We start from the raw sequence: 22112 nt of genomic DNA, 5'->3' as shown, positions 1-22112 counted from the left end.
CTCTCTCTCTCTCTGCCTGCCTCTCTGCCTACTTGTGATCTCTCTCTGTCAAATAAATAAATAAAATCTTTAAATAATAATAATAATAATATATTTCTTTATTAAACTCTTTTTGCCTGCTAACCACTGGTATATAAAGATGTAGTGTCCAGGTTCCATTCTGATTTTGAAGGGACTTGAATATATAACTAATACTGTATCATAAGAGATATAGTGATTGTCTGTGTGAAGTATAATGGGAACACAGATAAGGGAATAATTCTGTTAGGGAAGGTTAGAGAAGGCATCAAAGCAGAGATGACATGTGAGCTAGGGCTGGAATAATGAATTCGCATTTACTAGGAAACTGTGGTAAGGAAGTAGGTGTTTGGCAACAAGACCAATGAACAAAAAGGTAGAGCAGCATTTATGCAACATGTTTAGCAAACATTACTAAGCATTGTTGCTAGGGTATATAGGAGGTCCTGGTGATGAGAAGACTGGGACAGTAGGGTTGATTAGAATATGGAAACCCTTCTCTGCCTACCGGAGAATTTTTAATGTGTTACTTGAGGCAGTGATGTACATTGAAGGTTCTTCAGCAGTTGGAATCACCTTATAAGATTTGTTATGGAACGTTTCTTAGAACCAGTAAAGACTATAGGCAGGAAGATCTCTCCCTCCCCTGCGCACACACACACACAAGATAGCAGTCTAGATTAGGTATGGTGAGATTCTGGGAGTGGTCAGAAAGCATGATTATTAGAGGTTAAATTCCAGGTGGATTTGAGGGACTTGGGAAATGATAAAACATGGGCATGAGAAAGAAAAAAATCAGATCCAGTTGAAATTTCTTTTTGGGTAACTGAATGAATGGTAATGCTGTTAATCAGTTGAGTAATTTATGGAAAGGATTTCCCCCCCCCCCCCCCCACTGACTTTGGTACAATTATAGTGGATAGTTGAAAATACGGGGCTGGGAATGTTAGGGAAAATATTTTTGAAAGTCACTGCAATGGATAGCAGTTGGTGCTATTGAAAATGGAGGAGAGGTCAGATCTTTGCAGGTCAATACTGCTGAATATGAGATGATCTGCTGCACCAAGTCAGTTGCAGGGGAATCCCTTCAAAAAACTAAAATTTAGGGGACCTGGGTGGCTCAGTGGGTTAAGCCGCTGCCTTCGGCTCAGGTCATGATCTCGGGGTCCTGGGATCGAGTCCCACATCAGGCTCTCTGCTCAGCAGGGAGCCTGCTTCCTCCTCTCTCTCTCTGCCTGCCTCTCTGCCTACTTGTGATCTCTCTCTGTCAAATTAATAAATAAAATCTTTAAAAAAAAAAAAACTAAAATTTATACCCCCAGGGAGAAGTAATCCAAGTCTAGATGAAGAGAATACAGAGTCCAGATGTAAAATTACTTGAGGCTATTGCAAGTAAGAATACCTTTCTCCAGTTACAAAATAATCCCAGAATATGCAGTTTAAATCTGTCTACCGACGGAAGCACTAGAAAAATTAATCATGGGCATAATAACAGTGGAAAACACTATTCTGAAGCATCTGTAATGGCAACGTTAGAGCCACCTCATACAGAGATCACAAGTAGGCAGAGAGGCAGGCAGAGAGAGGAGGAAGCAGGCTTCCTGTGGAGCAGAGAGCCTGATGTGGGACTCCATCCCAGGACCCTGACCTGAGCTGAAGGCAGAGGCGTTAACCCACTGAGCCACCCAGGCGCCCCAGTAATATCATTTTTGCCTAAGCTTGCTTAAGTTTGGTTTCTTTCTCAACTGAAAGTGCCCTAATGAGTATATTTTCATTCCACTGAACTTTACTGGGCATTTCAGGTCTCTTTATAACCCAGCACCTTTGCAGGTAATAGTCCTTGTGAGAATGAAGGTGTAGATCTGATGTGGAGAACAAAGGCAGGAGAAAAAAAAGATTAAATTTCCTTACAGCTTACAGCCCACTGACAAGTATTTGGGACAGGTAGAGTGACGTTCCTCAAGGAACTCAAATGCCTCAATGTTAATACTTTAGTAAGGGCAAAAGGCAACCTTAACTTGGCATAAGCCCTACCTCCAGGATCTTGTAAGTCTTTAACACATAAAAATCTGTTTGGAAACTTCCTTTTTCTTAACCCCCACCTGCCAAGATATATATTAGCAATCATCCTCCACGCATGTGGCCCACTGATGTACATCTGAAGGGTCTCATGACTAAGGTTATACTAGACAGTAGTAAATGACTTTTTCTTAATAATAGCTAGCCCTTCAAGGTCCTGGCAAGCTTGCTTCCAAATTCCTTAGAGATTACACTATCCCTAAACTCCTTCCATCTTTGAAAGAATATAATCAGCCACCCCTCACAACCCCATTGCAGCTCCTTCTGTCCAGTCTCTGTGCTCTAATAAAACCACCTTTTTGCACCAAAGAAAAAAAAAAGAAAGAAAGAAAAAAGAAAATGGAGATTTCACAGAGACAGCATGTAGAGTACAGTGACAGAGAAGAGCGTCAAGAAAAGAATACTTTTCTGCATAATTAGCCACATCCCAGGTTTATAGAGGTACTGAGTTTCTAAAGATTCATCTGTTGTCTGTTCAGTTATAATCTGGCTTTCATGTGTTTCTTAAGCTGATACTGAATTCTCTTAGAAACTTGTTTTCAAAGTATAAATGTCCTTACTGATTTTTAGATTGAGATTCTGATGTATTGCCAACTGACCAGCCGACAAAAGCTTCTATATCAGGCACTAAAGAACAAAATTTCCATTGAGGATTTATTACAGTCTTCTATGGGCTCTACCCAGCAAGCACAGACCACCACCAGCAGCCTCATGAATCTGGTCATGCAGTTTAGGAAGGTAAGATTTTAGGTCAGCTGCCTTGGAGTTGCATCATTAACCCATTTCAAGAAAAAGGCTCTGACCTTGGTCAGATAAACAAAGGCTGTTTAAAAAAAAAAAAAAAAAAAAGATGAAATGAGAAAGTATATGTTCACAAAAGTAAACATTCAGGGTTTGGGATTCCCGTGATTTTTCTGAGAGTTATGTCTGCACGTGACAGTGGTATTTTTTTATTTTCCTTCCTCTTAGGTTTGTAATCACCCAGAGTTATTTGAACGACAAGAAACTTGGTCTCCATTTCATATTTCCCTAAAGCCATACCAGATTTCAAAGTTTATCTACCGTCATGGACAGATCAGGGTCTTCAACCATTCACGAGACAGGTGAGCACATACTAATACCTGTTTACTGTAAGGGTGTTTTTGTAATTTGGGGTTTTGTGGCTTAATGGCTTTTGGGGGTTTAGTGGAGAGTGTTTGAATTCCCCAACAATAAGGTATTTAAGCATAGGGTGGACACCTATTTATTGAGGGATGTTGTGATAGAAATCTGTACCGTATCAAGGGTTTAATTGACTCTTAATAGCTCTAGCCGCTTCTGGTTGCTTTTCTGATTGAGGAATGTGCACATAGTGCAAATATGTACTTGTGTCGAGAGATCACCGTATGTCTCTACTCCAGTACTGAAATTGTTTTGCAGTAGCTTATTTTATACTTGGAATAGCGCTTGTGGGAGAGCTGATTGTATTTCAGATTAATCAAATTTACCTCCTCCCGGAATCAGTGACAGATTTGGTTAAAGGTGAAATGGTTGTAATGTAATATGCTAGAGACCAATTCCATTCAGAAAATGTGTGTAGGTCCATTCTACACCTGGGAGTGAGGATATCCCTGGCTTTTGAATTTTTTAACAAGCTCCCAAAGAATTCTTATGCACATCAAGATTTGAGAATCATAGATTTAGAAAGTTCTTCTGTAGAGAAACAATATAAGCAGCATTACCAAAATAGTCAACAACATTTAACCTAATGAAACTGAAGTTGAAGGGCATCTGGATGGTTGATTAAACGTCTGCCTTCACCTCAGGTCATGATCCTGTGGTCCTGGGATCGAGCCCTGCATCAGGCTCTCTGCTCCTGGGGGAGCCTGCTTCCCGCCCCACTGCCTGCCTCTCTGCCTGCTTGTGATCTCTGTCTGTCCAATAAATAAATGAATGAATGAATGAATAAGAGAGAGAGAGAGAGAAAGGGAGAAAGGAAGGGAAAGAAAAAGAGAGGGGAAAGAAAGAAAAAGAAAGAGAGAAAGAAAAAAAAAAAAGAATGAATGAATGAATTCTTGGTCTTGGGGGTGCCCGGGTCACTCAGTTAGTTAGTGTCTGCCTTTGGCTCAGGTTCTAATTCCTGGGTTCAAGCCCCACATCTGGCTCTCTGCTCAGCGGGAAACTTGCTTCTCCCTCTCCCAGTCCTCCTGCTTCTGTTCCCTCTCTTGCTGTCTCTCTCTCTGTCAGATAAATAAATAAAATCTTTGAGGGGGTAGAATTATTTGTATGTGGGGCATCTGGGTGGTTCAGTCGATTAAGTGATCTCAGGTCATGATCCTCAGGGTCATGGGATTGAACCTCGCTTCGGGCTCTACATTCAGCTAGGAGTCTGCTGGAGATTTTCTCCCTCCCCCTCTTCCCCTACCCCCTGTTCCCACCCTTTCTCTAAAGTAAATAAATGTGCCTCATTAGCGCAGTAGGTAGCGCATCAGTCTCATAAAGTAAATAAATAAATATTTTTTTAAAAAAATTATTTGTCTGTGATAGCTCCAGACTATTACTCAACTAGATGGGCAGAGGAAAACAGGCCACAGCTGTTGTGCTGTTTGTTTCATATGGTACATGGTAACCTACAGCTTTGAATTGTGATTCTCTGAAATGAAATGAGACCACTCTGAACTTGTATTACTTTCTTACATCTATATTAATTACTTAGTACTGTCTGACATTTATGCCATGATTTCTGCCTGGTAATATGGCAACAGATCTCTTAAAAGTATTTAAAATCTAAAAGATTCTATTTAGAATCTTTAGATTCTAATCTAGTTAACTTCCCAATATTTATGTTTGGATTTATTTTATTTTATTTTATTTACTGATTTTACAGGTGGTTAAGGGTTCTTCTTTCTCCATTTGCACCAGATTATATCCAGCAGTCTCTCTTTCACAGAAAAGGTAGGTGTTTTGATTTTGGGGAAGGAAAGTATGCCAGGGATTTATCAGAATGCTCTTCATTTTGCTTAATGATTTTCAACTCACAATGATTTTGCCTGCATGCTGGATCTTTACTTATAAAGTCTTGATAATCTTTAAGTAAATTAGTTGTCTTCGTCTGTAGATGCTATGATTTGTGGCCATAACAGGAAGCAATAAAAAATTATTACATTGACCTTTCATTTTATTTTATACCTGCCTCTTGTGCTCGCTTCGGCAGCACATATATTTTATACCTGCCTCTTAAGAGTGTCTTATACCCTTGAAACTTGACAGAGACAATGCAGGACTTTCATTAATGTGACTTCGTTCCTTCTCCTTAGTCTAAGGGAAAGAAGCAGCTCACCTTTGAGCATTGTCCATGGTAATAAGGCAAAGTTTCAGAATCTTTTAACTCTACACTATTCTTTTTCCTGTCATGATAAAAAGAGAAACGCGATTAGCCAAGGATCCAAAAAGCCCAAAGGTAGTTAATGAGCCAGCTCTACTCTGGCCCATGTATGCCAGATCTCATAGGTCTGCCTCTCCCACGTGAGGTTGTAGTACAAAAATGTGACCCCCTGACTTCCACCATAATTGCTGGGTTGAAACCTTTAGATATCTTTTCACTCTTAAATGAAAAGACAGCAGTTCAGTAGCTTTAGTTGACTGTTATTTTTTCACTTGCTATTGGGTTTAACTTTGTCCTTTGATATTCCAGGTGTTAATGAAGAAAGCTGTTTCTCCTTCCTTCGCTTTATTGATGTATCTCCAGCAGAAATGGCAAACCTCATGCTTCAGGGACTTTTGGCCAGGTGAGAAGTTTCCTTAATTTGATGAGAGAGCAGTTGAGAATAAACAGAGTTTGAGCTGTGAAATTAAATACTTAATATTGTATCATCTTAGCAAGCCTCTTATTTTTTTCTTGTTAAGAGTAAAAATTTTTATAAGGGGATCATAATTTTCTTTCGATCATTTAATAATTGCATGATGCTTCATGATATACCTGAAATAAAAATTATTTCAGCTCAACCCCCAAATGCTGCCAGAAGGTCTTTAAGTCTTCTTAATTTCTAGTTAGTCTTCTATGTTATATTTGCTCCTGCAGGGCAGATAATGGCAAGTGAGTCCTTTACTTGATAGTGATTACAGCATAAACCTGTCTTAAGTATTCTGGGAGACTTAGTTCTGGTTTTTTTCCCCCTTGGAATAATGATTTTCACTTATGTTATTATTTTGTATTTATGTAATAATAAATAGTGACCTTGTTAGTAAAGGCTATCTCCCTAATACGAGGATATTTTTATAATAGAATTTTTGTAATAGAGTTAAATATTCTTTAATATTGAGTGGAGCTTTATGGAGGATTTTAGTTTTCATAGTAGCAAACCAAGTCATGCCAAAGATGGAATTTTTAGAAGAAAAGTGTGAAATGGCATCATCTGAAAGTAGGGAGGAACTGTTTCTAAAATGCTCAAGATGTACAAAAGAGACACATGAATGAAAGGCAAGGTTCCTTGCTGCTCTGAACTACCCTCAAACCTCCATGGAGCACTGAATAAGCATGTCTGCTGTGGTCTGTTTCAGATGGTTAGCTCTTTTCCTGTCTCTGAAAGCCTCCTACAGGCTCCATCAGCTGCGCTCCTGGGGAGAGCCAGAAGGGGAGAGCCAGCAGAGATATCTGAGAAACAAGGATTTCCTTCTTGGGGTTAATTTTCCACTCTCCTTTCCCAACCTTTGCAGCTGCCCTTTGTTAAAGGTAAGCACTTACTTCACTATCAGCTATCTGTGGTAGTTCTCACTTACCTTCTCTTTGCATCAGTAAAAGGAGTAATAAAGTCAGTGATGGATTCATGGAGCCACAAGTTCCTAGAGGAGTGGGAGCGGTGTGCTGAGTTAATAACTTACTGTCATTTCATAGACGGTGGGGGGGGGGGGGGGGTACATGTTTGTGCATGTGTGTATATTTAGTATGTATTTAATACATAACTTTACTGTAAAGTAGAATTTACAACTTTACTGTAAAATAGAATTTAAATTTACAACTCTTTGAATTTATCCATGTAGGTACACTCAGGTAACTACTAGATCATACCTAGATTAAGGTGTAGAACATTTCCAGTACCCAGAAGTCTCCCTCATGCATCTTCCAATTTAATACCTCCATTTCAGAATAAACTAACAAAACCACTATTCTGTCACCATAGATTATTTTTGCCAGTTTTTGACCTTCTTGTAAATGGAATTATCCCATACATGCACTTTTGTGTCCACATCCTTTCCTTTAGTATTATGCCTGTGAGATTCATCCACATTGCACATTTCTTTTGTATACAATGAAATAGTCCATTGTCCGAACACACCACAATTTAGTGACCGTACTGCTGTTGGTGGATATTTAGGTTGCTTCTACTTGGGGGCTATTGTAAATAAAAGTGCAGTGCATATTCTTGTACATGTCTTTTGATAAATGTACACTACTTTCTCTGGGATTCAGATCTAGGAATGAGATTGCTGTATCATCAGGTGTATGTGTGTTTAGATTTAGTGGCCATTACCAAGCCTTTTTCCAAAGTGGTTTTAGAAATTTATCCTCCTACTGGCAATGTGAGAAGTTTGCTGCTGTTCATCATCCTTGCCTGTACCTGATATTGTCAGTCCATGTTGTTGCATTTGTAATGTTATCTCATTGTGATTTTAAATTGCATTTCCATGAAAAATAATGATGCTGAACACTTTTTCATGTAATTGTTCTGGCCTTTGTAGAATAGGTGAGTGAGAAAGTGACAGAAGGTAAGGTTATAGATGTAGGTCCAGATCATAAGGGACATCATCAGTTCTTGCAAGGATTTGGATTTTATTCTGAATGAAATGGGTAACATTGGAGAGTTTTGAAAAGAGATTTGTGTATTTATATATTACAGTCCTGAATTCAAAGTTAAGAAGGCAGGGCATTTTCCTTGTGTCCTCTAGAAAATTTGATGGGTCATTAGAGTTAATTGCTGTTGAATGCTAGCTATTCTTTTGTTTGGATCTGGTATTTGCCCGTGTTTGCTGAAGAATCCGTATGACTTCCTCTGTTTTCCCAATTGGTTTCTCAAGCATTGCTCCATGTGTGTTTTTGGACTCTGGTGAGAAGATTGGTAATGCAGAAAGGAGAGTAGAATTCAGGCTGTTGCAATAATATGGTCCGTGGTGGCAGGGTGACTTCCTACTGGTGAAATATTGCTGTAGCTGGTCAAGAGTTGTTTAAATTCCTACAGACTGGTTCACCTGCATTTGATAATTTATATTTCTATAGTTATAAATTGTTGCTAGTTTTATTTTTGGTACAGGAAGCAACATTTTCTAAGCATTTATTGCCTTATGTAGACACTACATCTTTCTTAACTCTCAAAGATCCACCTTCCCATGTTTATATTCTTTTGTTTTCTGAAAATACAGTAATGTATTCATTGTTTGTGTTCAGTGAGGTCCTTACATCAACTAATGAATTTCCTGAGAAATTCAGATATGGGCTTTATGCCTTATGGGAAGTTATTTTAATTGAAGTTAGATTCACTTTCATTTCCTCTTTAATTTTATTTCATGTTGTGAATGGAAGTTTGCTGCTGTAGGGATTTACCATGTATACAACCATTAGGTCGCAGGCAGCTGAAAGCTAGCTCTGTATGTGTAGAGACACTGCGCTGCTTTTGGTCTCATCATCCTTATTTCCAACATGTATATATTAAAATATCAACCAGGCAGTGTATTTTGCCAGAGTTTGTTGATCTGGTACGAGAAATTGTTGCTTTCAGCTAAGCGGAGTGGTCTTTGCATGGTATCTAGTCTTAAAGGTTCACCTAACTTCTGAATAAAGAATACTTTTTTGAGACTCCATGTGTAATATTTAATAAAAATATAATAAAGCCCACTATAGCTCTGGCGTTCAAGAATATTAAGAATATTTCTATCACCGACTGATGTGTGTAGATACACAGAATACTACATACATATACATATATATTTTTATAACAAAATACTCACAAAACAATACTTAACCTTCATGTACACTGCACTCTGGTTTTTTTCTTTTGTTCCTTTTTTTCTTAATGTTAGATGGAACCTACTAAAATAGGATTTCATGACCCTGACTAATCACAATTTTTAAAATACAGCATTATATGACCTCATAATATTAGAATAGCTAGAGAACTAGATAAAAAGAGTCACCACGTAGAAGATTCTGGATCATTCTTTTTAATAGTAAGAAAAGAACAAAACATTTGGAACTTAAGAATCTCACTTTCAGTTGTTCAGAGAACTGAATGCACATTTCACTGTGTACTTACCCTGACTTGCATTTAGTAGTCAAGGTCCGTCTTTGTCTTAGTATAGTCTGATATCTATCTGTTATATCCTTGGTATTCAAAGATAGTATAAATAAAGATAATTAATTTTGAAAGAACCCAGCTTTCCTCATGTTTATTTTGGGAACTGTCCCCCCAAGAATGGCTTTCTTAGAATGTGCCTGTCACCACTACTGTTCTGGTTCTCACACTGGTTTCTAAGTTTTTCCTATTCAAGAAGCATTTACCTAATTTATCCAGAGAACATCAGTTTTGTCTGTTATACAAAGAAGAATAGAGAATGAAATTTTGAACACCTAATCCTTTAGAACAGATTTCCACAATTCATTAATTAAGAATATAAAAGCTAAAACTTAAGATGAATGATACTTTCACAAACATACACACATCAAAACCACACTTTGAAACCTCATAGTCTACTCGGATCCTGCCAGTTTTTCATTTAAAAAAAAAAAAAAAAAAAGTTGACAAAAATGAGTCTTTTTTTAAAAGATAAAATTAAATATCAGTTAACAGTGCTAAGACTTAAATGTAATAATTATCTGTTGTGCTCTTGTTTTAAGTTTTTCAGCTGGTTTTAAATATAAGGTCTTGGGCTCTTAGGTGTGGGGTAAATTCATCATGTGTGCTCTGTGCCTGTCATTCCTGATATGACTTGTTTGCTGTTTTGAGGTCTAAAAATATACTTCTGGCATTGTTGATGTAATTTACTAATCCTTTGGAAGACCACTTTGTTTAAATATAGATCCTACTACTGTGGAATCAGAGTTTTTTTATTTTCACAGGAAATAAACTTGTAACTAACTAAGTATTTTCAGTAAATGTCCTGACAGTATAATTTGAGATATTTGCTATAATTCAAATGATGAATTACAAACTTAGAAAGAATGAGAAAAGTCTTGAAAGATTAGAAGAGCACTGACATTAATGTGGAGTCCATCTTTAAAGTTTGTGGGGATAGGAAGAAAATTCAGGGATGATAACCAGTACCCTAACAAAGTTATTAGGGAAGTTAAAAAATTTTTGTTTCTAACAAAATTAGCCGCTATTTGAACTCATGATTCTGAGAAGCAGCTAACTTGATTCTGAAAAGATGAGCATTTCCTTTGCTTTAGGAGATAGCAAGCCAAGTAGATTAGAGAGACAGAAGTAATAAGTATAGCATATTAAACTTTTTTTTTTTAAAGATTTTATTTATTTATTTGACAGACAGAGATCACAAGTAGGTAGAGAGGCAGGCAGAGAGAGCGGAAGGGAAACAGGCTTCCCACTGAGCAGAGAGCCCAATGTGGGGCTCGATCCCAGGACCCTGGGATCATGACCTGAGCTGAAGGTAGAGTCTTTAACCCACTGAGCCACCCAGGCGCCCCATCATATTAAACTTTTTATATCATCTCTTTTGTTGCCTTGGCTGTCCTTCTAGAGTTACTACTCATGCATGTGGGAAAGTGCATAAATCATAAGTAGGCATACGGCTGAGTTACTTCACAAACACTATTGGAACTCTACTTCAGAAATCCCTTATACCCACTTCCATTCACTTTTCCACTCCGCCTTACCTTCCCAGTAGTTACTGTGGGCAGATATTTGGGTGATTTCTAGTTGTTGTTGTTACAAATATTACTGTTGTATTACCGTACACGTCTTTTTTTTTTTTTTTTTTTTTTTTTAGTTTTTTTTTTAGTTTTTTTTTTAATTCGACAGAGAGAGATCACAAGTAGGCAGAGAGGCAGGCAGAGAGAGAGGAGGAAGCAGGCTCCCTGCTGAGCAGAGAGCCCGATGGGGGACTTGATCCCAGGACCCTGAGATCATGACCTGAGCCGAAGGCAGTGGCTTAACCCACTGAGCCACCCAGGCGCCCCCCGTACACATCTTTTAAAGAAAATTCATATGCATTTTTTAGGGTGTAGATCTAGTGGTCAAATTGCTGGATCATAGAGTATGCTTATGGTCATCTTTAATAGATAATACCGAGCAGTTTTCTCAAACAATTGCATCAGTGTTTTTTCTCTCATTAGCAACGTATGAGAGGATCTAGTTGTTCCACATCCTTGCCAGAATGTTATATTATTTGTTGATTTTAGCAGTCTTTCTCTGTGGTAGTATCTCGTCGTGGCTTTAAATTACATTTCCCTTATGAATAATGATATTAAATACCTTTCCTAATGCTTATTAGCCATTTGGATAACCTCCTGTATGAATTCTTATTCAAGATCTTGCTTATTTTTCTATGAGGCAGTCTGTGTTTTCATAGTGACTTGTAGTCCTTACATATTGCAGATTATCTTCTACTCTGCAACTTTTGCACTCTCACCGGTGTCGTTAAACAGCATTTTTGTGTCCCATTGAAGAAATATTTGCCTATATACAAAGGTCATGAAGGTAATTCTGTATGTTTTTCTCCATAAGTTTTATTATTTATCTTTCATATACTGATCTATAGGGAATTGTGATGGTTTTTTAGTCTGTGGTACGGATTGCTCCCCCTTTTTTTTGCATATAGATATCCATATCCATTTGATGCAGCTCCGTTTATTGAAAAGACCATCCTTACTGCGCTTAGCATCACTTTTGCCAGATAGGTGGCAGATAGGGTATGTTTCTGGGCTCTTTTCTGTCCCAGTGGTCCATTTGTCTATCCTTGAGCCAGTATCACTCTGTCGAAATATAGCTTCATAATACGTTTTGATCACTGGAAGCACAGGTCTTCTAAGCTTCATCTTTCTTCAGTATTGCCTTGGTTGTTCTTAGCTCTTTGCATTCTTATGTAAATTTTAGAATCAGCTTACAAATCTTATTTTAAACTCTTCCACATTGTAGATATATAGGCCACTGGTCCCCAAGTGTTTTTCATTACGTACCCCTATTATTAAATATATTTAGTCCATTTTTATAATACCTGTGTATTATTTTCTTTAAAATGATACACATAGGGGCACCTGGGTGGCTCAGTGGGTTAAAGCCTCTGCTTTCGGCCTGGGTCATGATCCTAGGGTCCTGGGATCGAGCCCCACATCTGGCTCTCTGATCAGTGGGGAGCCTGCTTCCTCCTCTCTCTCTGCCTGCCTCTCTGCCTACTTGTGATCTGTCAAATAAATAAATAAATAAATATTTTTTTAAAAAAATGATACACATAGACTAACATGTTAATTATTTACCTTGTGAATCTTGTGTATGAAGCTTCCTTTGTAGACCACTGTCTGGATAGTAAAAGAAGCCTAAGCGACTAAAGAGGGGAGGACCCAATATTTACTGGGGGAAGTACTCCTTTTCTTGATACACCCTTATCTCCTTCTCTTCCTGCTGTTTGTAATTATTCAGTACCAAAGCCAATTGGAGTGAATGGATACAGCAATCTGTATGTCAGAAGAACTTATTGACTGAATGAATCTCTGGTGGTAGAATGTGAATTTGGCTTAGTGATCAGTGGTTGTCTGATGCTCCTTTTTTCTGCTGGTCAGACAATTTTAGAATTGCCTCTTCTCAAGGTCACTCTGCTCGCACAGGGAGCATATGTAATTAGTGTTTACCAACCTGTTAGTCAGCAGTGTCTGCTGTGGGTAAGGTGTGTTAACAGTCATGGTCCCTGTTTTCTGGCTTGAAAAATCATTCATGTGTGTAGTAAAAACACCCAAACTTAAAAAGACTTTATTTTTTTAAAGATCATTTATTTATTTGAGAGAAAGAGCACATAGGGGGAGAGGGTATTGGGGGCTGCGCAGAGGGAGAGAGATAGAATCTTGAGCAGATACCCCGCTGTGTGGAGCCAGACACAGAGTTCAGTCTCTCGACCCTGAGATCGTGACCTGAGCCAATACCAAGAGTTGGATGCTTAACCAACCCTAAGGGGAGCCACCTAGGCATCTCTTAGAAAGACTTTAGGGGCGCCTGGGTGACTCAGTGGGTTAAGCCGCTGCCTTCGGCTCAGGTCATGATCTCAGGGTCCTGGGATTGAGCCCCGCATCCGGCTCTCTGCTCAGCAGGGAGTCTGCTTCCTCCTCTCTCTCTCTCTGCCTGCCTCTCTGCCTACTTGTGATCTCTCTCTGTCAAATAAATAAATCAAATCTTTAAAAAAAAAAAGACTTTAAAAACAAAAATAACTCAAGAGTTGAGAGAAGACATAATTAACTGCCAGATTGATGGTGAGTGATCAGTGGTAAAGTTCAGAATGGGAAATCATCTTAGATTGAAATGAACAAAAGTCTTTATAGAAGTGGTGTTTTTTTTTCTTGTTTTAAGATTTTATTTATTTGAGAGAGAGGGAAAGTGAGTATGAGTGGGGAAAGGGGTAGGGGAGAGGGAGAAGCAGGCTCTCCACTGAGCAGGGATCCCAACATGGGGCTCAATCCCAGGACCCTGAGATCATGAGGCGAAGGCAGATGCTTAACCAACTGAGCCACCCTGGTGCCCGAAATGGTGGTGTTTTAGTTGGACTTTGAGTGGTAGGGATCTGGGTAGGAGGAAGGATATTCCAAGTTTAAGACTGGAGCTAAACAAAAGAAAGGCCAGAAAGGTAAGTTGTAGGACTCTTTAAATGCCAGTCTGTTGAGGTTTAGATATTAAACCAGGAGTTTTAGCCTTTTATTAGCTTAATTTATTACATAGATGTTGTAGTTGCAATCTTGGGAAAATAAAACTTCTGGTAACTACTGTCAAGCCACTGGAAGGAGTAATCTGGTAACCAGTTTAAGGAAGGTCACTTAATCACTCAGATCACTAAGCACAGCAATGGGATTTCAGTCATTAGTATTTGATAAAGATTAATCTCAGTGTATGCTGTCAAAAAAGACGGGACGTGTTAAGGAGGATGTTAAACAAAGGTTGCAATTATTAAGTACTAAGGACCCAACAGAACCGGTAGTAACTGAATGATTACAGAGAAAGGGTCAGTGAGGCGCTTGGGTGGCACAGGTGGTTAAGCACCAACTCTTGATTTTTGCTCTGGTCATGATATCAGGGTCAGGAAATTGAGCCCTGTACAGAGTCTACTAGTCTACTTAAGACTCTCTTCCTCTTCCTCTGCCTGCCCACCCCCAAAAAATAAATAAATCTTAAAGGGTCAGGGGACTCTGATTGATTTGGATATGGATGAGTATTGCCAGTGAAGGAATCACTTCCAAAACACAGTTCAAGAGAATGATAAATTCTATATTAAGTTTAAGGCAAATACACAGGGATGAGATTAGTACCTTTTGTCATTGGGAGTGTAGATAGAACACAGAAAGCCTGGTGCAGGGATTTACAGGGAGAGAGATTCTGGTTAGAAAGTATGGAGAGCACATGAAGTGTGCAATGAAGTGTGACAGTCAGAAAGAAGAATAGGGAGATATTTCAGGAGAGACACTGGGTTTAAGTCAAAGTTGAGTTTGTAGGGGAGGGGAGACTCAGATTTGAAGGCTAAAAGGAAAAAACCCTTAAAGAAGGATATCGAACATGCAAGAGAGACGGTTGGTGGGATTGCGAAGTGGTTAACTACCCTTTTTATACAGTGGAAAACTCCAGTGAATCCTGGTGGGAGTTCTATAATCAACAGAAAGGTACTCTGTATCACAAAGAAAGTTTTACTATTTGTAGAAGCTCTGAAACTAAGCTTAATGTGAAAAAAGAAAGCGTTACTTAGTTCTGTCGTTTTCTTTTTTTCTTTTTTTTTTTTAAATCGTTTGTTTTTCTTCCCCAAGTGAGAACACAGTTCAAGTGTTTGAACATTTTATATAGTCCCTCTTGTCTTTGCGGTCTTACACGAGAAAAGTTAAGTAAATGTTTCCTGAATGACTTAATAGTGGTGCTTCGTGTTTGTATTGGTTTTCCCTTTGGAACTTGATATATAATCTCACCTGAGGGAATGTCCTCCAGCCTAAAATTATAACATCAGTATTTAAAATAGAACTTTGTGAAGAGTTCTAACATTCCCTTGGAGGTTAAGAAGTGTGGGATTGGTAACTTGTTTGATCACTCATTAATTTTTTAAGATTTTTATTTATTTATTTGACAGAGAGAGATCACAAGTAGGCAGAGAGGCAGGCAGAGAGAAAGAGGAGGAAGCAGGCTCCCTGCCAAGCAGAGAGCCCGATGCGGGACTTGATCCCAGGACCCTGAGATCATGACCTGAGCCAGAGGCAGAGGCTTAACCCAATGAGCCACCCAGGTGCCCCGATCACTCATTCATTTTATCGTACATCAGTTATTTTCGCCCTGCAGTTTCTCTTGATCAGGAACTTTGAAAAGAGCAGCTTAGGTAGGTCATTCTAGCTCAAAAAATCTTACAGAGTTCCAGTCAAGATGTCAGCTAAGGTTACAGTTATTTTGAAAGATTGACTAGAGCCATAGGATCTGCTTCCAAAGTAGCTGACTCATGTGGCTAGGAAGTTAGTATTGGCAATTGGCTGGAGGCCGTAGTTCCTTGCTGTTCGGACTTTTCCTTGGGGCTGCTTGAGTGTCCTGATGATATGGCAGCTGGCTTCCCCTAGGTTAAGTGATGAGAGAGCAAGGAAGAGGCACGGTGCCTTTTAGGATTTAGTTTTGGGAGTCATGCTAGAGAGGAGAAGGAACTAGGCTCTGCCTTTTGAGGAGAAAGTTACCAAAGAATTTGTGAATATATCTTGATTGACCAGAGCCTTTTATTGTTGGGCTGAGACCTTTATGTTAGTTATTTTATTATAAAGTTTGTTTTGGTATTCCTAATTCTGAGAGTTTGGCCTAGGCTGTTGATGGGTTTTGACTGTGACATCATAAAAGTTCTTAAATTGATTAAAGGATGTTGGTATCCCTCCCTGCTCTCTTTGTCACTCATCTTGTTCACAGTTCTATTAGCCACAGCAGATGTCAGCAGGGGAGGATATTAAATACAGGATGATATCTAGCTTTCATCTTCAACAGGAATTCATTGCTCATAAGCCCTAGGTCCTTTAAGCAAAATTTTTTTCATTGTAATCTCTGTTGTATTCTGTATGTTAGATTTTCATTTGATTTGCCAACTTAATTCTTAACTATGTAACCTTGATTATTTGTGAAGAGATGCTATTTCTCCAACTCCTTGCTTTTCTTTTGTGGTCCTAAAAAGTAGAATAGCCTTGTTTTACTATGCAAAGTAAATACAAATTATGTTTCAAAGTTTTGATGAAAGTGGGGCGCCTGGCTGGCACAGCCAGTGGAGCATGCAACTCTTGACCTTGATTGTGTAAGTTTGAGTCTGTGCTGAGTATACAGATTACTTAAAAAAATAAAATCTTTGGGGCATCTGGGTGGCTCAGTGGGTTGAGCCTCTGCCTTCGACTCAGGTCATGATCTCAGGATCCTGGGATAGAGCCCCACATCGGGCTCCCTGCTCAGTGGAGGGCCTGCTTCCCTTTTCTCTCTAGGCCTGCTGCTCTGCCAACTTGTGATCTCTCTCTCTGTCCAACAAATTTTAAAAAATATCTTCAAAACAACAACAAAGTTTTGATGGAAGAACATAAGAGTGATTCCTTGTTCAAGATCGGTTTTTAAAGGTGAAATTTGGGGTTTTTTTTTTTTTTAAGATTTTATCTATTTATTTCACAGATAAAGTATGGAGAGCACATGAAGTGTGACAGTCAAGTGCAGCAGGCAGAGAGAGAGGGAGAAACAGGCTCCCCATGGAGCAGGGATCCTGACGCAGGCCTCGATCCCAGGACTCTAGGATTACAACCTCAGCTGAAGGCAGATGCTTAAGCACCTAAGCCACCCAGGCACCCCCAACCCTTTTTAAAGATTTTATTTATTTATTTGACAGAGGCACAGAGAGAGAGGGAACAAGCAGGGGGAGGGGGAGAGGGAGAAGTAGGCTTCCCGCTGAGCAAGGAGCCTGATATGGGTCTTGATCCTAGGACCCTGGGATCATGACCCGAGCCAAAGGCAGATGCTCTACCGACTGAGCCACCCATGTGCGCCCTACCCTTTATTGAAGTAATCTCTGTGCCCAACATGGGACTCGAATTCATGATCCTTAGATCAAGAGTAGCATGCTCTATTGACTGAGCCAGCCAGACACCCTTGGAATTATTCTTGAGTAGATAGACCTGAGAGAAAGACAAGGGGACATGCTAAAATTGGAAGCAAGTGTAGAATTCTTTCTCTTGTACTATTCAAGTAGTCATTTCAAGTAAAATTCCTTTGGAGCTACCAAATTAGCTTTGAATTAATTTTTCCACATGCAGCTTTGTCCTTTTATTGCAGAAAAAAATTCTTCATTCTCTTCTGTGCCTTCATTTGTCTTATAATGAATAGTAGTTATTGTTCCAGTAGGTTGTTTCCTAAATACAGCTTCCTATCATCAAATCCAGGAAAAAGCTTTGTTCTTATTCCTCTGAGAGGACAGGTAATGAGAATTGACTAAGCTACATGTTATCATCTTGTTCCTGGTAAGCTACCTCAGACCCCATACTACTGAGTCATTTGGTGGTCTAACCCAGTCCTCACCGCATTCTTTCCCACTGTGGATATGAATGAATCTAGACAGTGAGAAGCACTCTTTCCAGCCTATAAAATCTTAGTTTTCGCTCTGCAGTGAATGTTAGGTTTGAATTTTGTGTTACAGAGTTCAAGGAAGTCCTATTCTCATAATACTGGCTTTAGGATGATATATAAACATGAAGGAACTAAGGACTAGGCTAAGGACACAGATCAGATGACACTTTTGGGGTGTTTTAAACAAATTTAAGGCCTTTTAAACTCTCTTACTTGACATGAATTCTTGTCTAATATTTCTTTCTTTTGTGATGCTTGTGGAATAAAAGCCAGCATGGTTCACTGTGTTCCTCTTAATTTTATTGTGCTCCACCCTGCTTTATTGGTGAAAATTTTAAGAAGGAGTAGTAGTGGGGCACCTGGGTGGCTCAGTGGGTTAAGCCTCTGCCTTCGGTTCAGGTCATGGTCTCAGGGTCCTGGGATGGAGCCCCACATCAGGCTTTCTGCTCGGCATGGAGCCTGCTTCCCCTTCCCCCTCTGCCTGCCTCTCTGTGTACTTGTGATCTCTCTCTCTGTCAAATAAATAAAAGCTTCCAAAAGAAAAAGAAATAGTAGTTAGTTCAAATTTTTCATAAATTCATTCGCACACACCTCCTTCGCTACCGTGAGCTCTGGCCAGAGCTCCTTTCTTGTACAGATTTGTAGGGGCTAATGTGTTTCACACATACGAATCTTTTTCTTTTTCATCTTGTTTTACTTAGAAGAATAAAGACAAAATCCAGAATCTATAGGATATATCCCATGTAGTCATCTTTTGGGGGAGGCAAAACAGATTTCATGCTATATCCAGTTAAAAATGATGATTGGGAGAATCAGAGTATAAGATGTCTCCCACTTTTCGAAAGTTCAAGGTTATAACACTTGGCTTTTAAGAAAGACCTACATTCGGGGCACCTGGGTGGCTCAGTGGGTTAAGCCGCTGCCTTCGGCTCAGGTCATGATCTCAGGGTCCTGGGATCGAGTCCCACATCGGGCTCTCTGCTCAGCGGGGAGTCTGCTTCCCTTCCTCTCTCTCTGCCTGCCTCTCTGCCTACTTGTGATATCTCTCTCTGTCAAATAAATAAATATAATCTTAAAAAAAAAAAAAAGAAAGACCTACATTCGTACCCATTTCACTAATCAAAAGAAATCCGAAGAGGACTTTCATTTTACAAAAAAAAAAAAAAAAAAGGCAAAAAGCAGAAATAGCATTCAGCATTTGTTTGGCACTGAGCCACTACAGAGCTGTGTGCACTGGAGCAGTGGGAATGGCACCGCTGAGCCCCTTCCCCAGGAACTATATTCAGCATTGACCTGTCATGGCTTTGAACTGTGTCTGGGAGCATCTGTACTTTATCTCAATTTATTTTGTGCATCTGTTAGCAAGGTATGTCCTGAGGTATCAGAAAAAGAGTTTATTTTTGGGGTCTAGGAATGCTCAAAATATTTTCCACATAGATTAATGGTAATTGCTGCTTTACTTTATGCTATTTCAGCTTCCAAAAGTTTGCAAAGGAATTCTCTACTTTTGGGGAACAAGGGAATCCTGTACCAGTGTTGATTCCATCTCCTTTATCTGTTTCAGTGAAACTGTTGCCATGGTAATGGGCCACTTAGGCATCATGTGTGTCAAAAGCTTTCCAGCTTTCCATACTTCCCAGCTTTTGTGAACTAGCTCATAAAAATTAGGGGCAGTTCAGATTTTGTAATTTAAAATATACAGAAGGATCTAAACATGAAGAATTGTTTTTGAAAAAAGTGGTGTGTGTTTAAGTTGTAAATACTGTTCTCTGTTAAATGCTTAGAGAGCTTTGACTGGCTATTGATGAAGAATCCCAACCAGAAATTTTCAAAAACTCATCTGCTGGATGTTAATTTGCATCTGTAGTATCTATATATGACATTATTTCCTGAGATCATGAAAGCTGCCAACGCCCCTTGTGGAAAGCTCTGAGAAGCCATTGTACTCAGGTTTTCTGTGCTTTATTTTCTCTCTTTTTGTTTGGTCACTTAAAATATCTGAAAATAGAAGCCATATAGTCTAGCAGTTGATCTATAAACAGTACACCCTTTCATTTAAGGTGAGACCTTTCCTCACAGACAAATTTTGGAGAACAAACTGATGGTTAGTTAGCAGAGGGGAAGGGGGTTGGGGGAAGGTTGATGAGGATTAAGGAGTGCACTTGTTGTAATGAGCACTGGCTGATGGTTGGAAATGTTGAATCACTATATTGTACACCTGGATCTAATATAACACTATGTTAACTAACTGGAATTAAAATTAAAACTTAAAAAGCAAAATAATAATAATAAAGTGAGACCTTTTCTCTATACCTATGTTTGATGTATTTAAGAACAAAAGCAGAAAATTAATTTTCTGAGTAATGAAGACCTAATGGTTACAAATGTTCCTTTTAATTTTAAACAAGACATGGAGAGTAAAGTATGCCCCTTGTTAAATGGGTAAATCGATATCTGAGGGGAAACATCTGTGTGTTTTCTGTGCTATACGGTGGCAGGAAATTTACAGCTGTGGGGTCTATCATCCTGCCCTACTTCTTTTTGATTGAGACTTTTACATGGTATCAAAAGACTCTCTACCAGCCTAACTTCTCTGCTTTGTGTATATTGTGATTGTGGTAGCAAGACACACACAGCTGCCAGTAACTACAGGGTAGAGAGGACACTCAAGAGCCTGAGGACGGGACACCACGTTATAACCAAATCCTGTCTCTCGTAGTGTGACTTTGTTTCTTTTGTTCTAATTTGTTCTAGGCCAAAACAGACTACAGCAGTAATGAACCTTTTCTGTCACTCCTTCACCTGTTCAATCAAGCATCTTATGCAGTGGCGGTTAAGGTGTTCTTCATGTTCTTCTGTGTTAAGCATTAAGTTTTCTTGTGTATAGCAGTGTCTAGTAGTTCATGTCATTATGTGAAGGGAATTTGGGTAATGTGGTATTAAGGACTACTTGTAAAGGAAGAATGGATGAAGCCAGTGTTAAGAGAAAATAACACAAGAAAGTATAGCTTGAGTAAAATATGCTGGGGGTGGTCAGGGTTTCTCTTAAGCTAAGGCTGTGTATGAGCATTTTGAGTGTGTGAATTTTTTAAAATCTAAGATCAGAAAGCTACAAATCACTTTGCTGTTAGTGACTTCCTGTGAGAATACTATCTTAACCTATCTCATGTAAGACAAGTGAACATGTTTTAATTTGGGAATGACCACCCCCGGAAGTAGAATTATCATTAGACTTTTTCCAGAAGGGTGTTACAAATAACATACTGTGTTAAAAGAACTCCCTGCAGTGAATGTTATAAATCTTTTTTACCAATAACTATAAGGTTGAAGAGAAAATATTTGAAAGAAATGTTCATTCTTTCATCTTTTGCCTTTATGTTCTGGGAATGAAGTAAACAGGCTTTGTTGAATTTTGCCATTTGAAAATACTTCAGATGAGCGTGACTTTAAGAGATCCCTGGCAGAGACATTGTTTAGTTACTGCTCTCTGGAAGTCAGTAAACAATTCAAGGTCTTTAGGTCAGCTACTGCTGCTGCCTCAGCCCCCTGGGTGGCAGTAGACACCCTAACCAGCAGTCCTGAACTACTACTATAGCTCAATGAGAGGACCAGTAGTTCCTAGACTTTTATCTCTTCTCCTCATCCCCGAGGAGGCGCAGGGGACCTTACCACCAATAGTAGGAAATGTGCTTTTGGAAAACAAGAAGACTGCCTTCATCTGTGCATAGGAATAGAATTTTTTTAGGTGTATGTTCTTAGCTATCCAGTATCTAGTATTGGAAGAACAGATTGATACCCGATCTACTCCTCACCCTGGGCTTTGAGAAGGTAGTAGACATAAATATGTAGGGAGGCTGGTTAACTTCAATGCAGATGCTAGCCAACATAGAGATCAGAATGCAGATATTGTTGAAAAACTGTCAGAAGGATAAAATTCTTTTCTAGGTAATGACAGGGACATCATCTAGAGGAAAGTATTAAACATGGCCAAGCTATGGGGGCACAGTGTTATAATAAAGCATTGTAAAGACTTCCATACAGTGTGGCTAGAAACCACTGGAGAGGGGCACCTGGGTGGCTCAGTGGGTTAAGGCTCTGCCTTTGGCTCAGGTCATGATCTCAGGGTCCTGGGATCGAGCCCCACATCGGGCTCTCTGCTCAGCAGGGAGTCTGCTTCCTCCTCTCTCTGCCTGCCTCTCTGCCTACTTGTGATCTCTGTCATCAAAT

General features: G+C 39.2%; 1 protein-coding gene across 3 annotated transcripts in view; it reads left to right on the top strand.

Moving 5' to 3' along the window:
- Positions 1 to 22112, top strand: part of INO80 (INO80 complex ATPase subunit) — a 140116-nt gene that overhangs the window by 69012 nt on the left and 48992 nt on the right. For all 3 annotated transcript variants that reach the window (XM_059372556.1, XM_059372555.1, XM_059372554.1), the window contains exons 20-24: positions 2668 to 2835; positions 3067 to 3200; positions 4964 to 5031; positions 5771 to 5864; positions 6637 to 6808. In XM_059372556.1, coding sequence (XP_059228539.1) covers positions 2668 to 2835; positions 3067 to 3200; positions 4964 to 5031; positions 5771 to 5864; positions 6637 to 6808 — 636 coding nt within the window. The remainder of the gene's footprint in view (positions 1 to 2667; positions 2836 to 3066; positions 3201 to 4963; positions 5032 to 5770; positions 5865 to 6636; positions 6809 to 22112) is intronic.

The sequence above is a fragment of the Mustela nigripes genome, chromosome 13, assembly GCF_022355385.1.
Source record: "Mustela nigripes isolate SB6536 chromosome 13, MUSNIG.SB6536, whole genome shotgun sequence".
In the NCBI taxonomy this organism is placed as follows: Eukaryota; Metazoa; Chordata; class Mammalia; order Carnivora; family Mustelidae; genus Mustela; species Mustela nigripes.
Note: the sequence above shows the minus strand (reverse complement) of the source record. Positions and strands in the feature narration are given on the sequence as shown.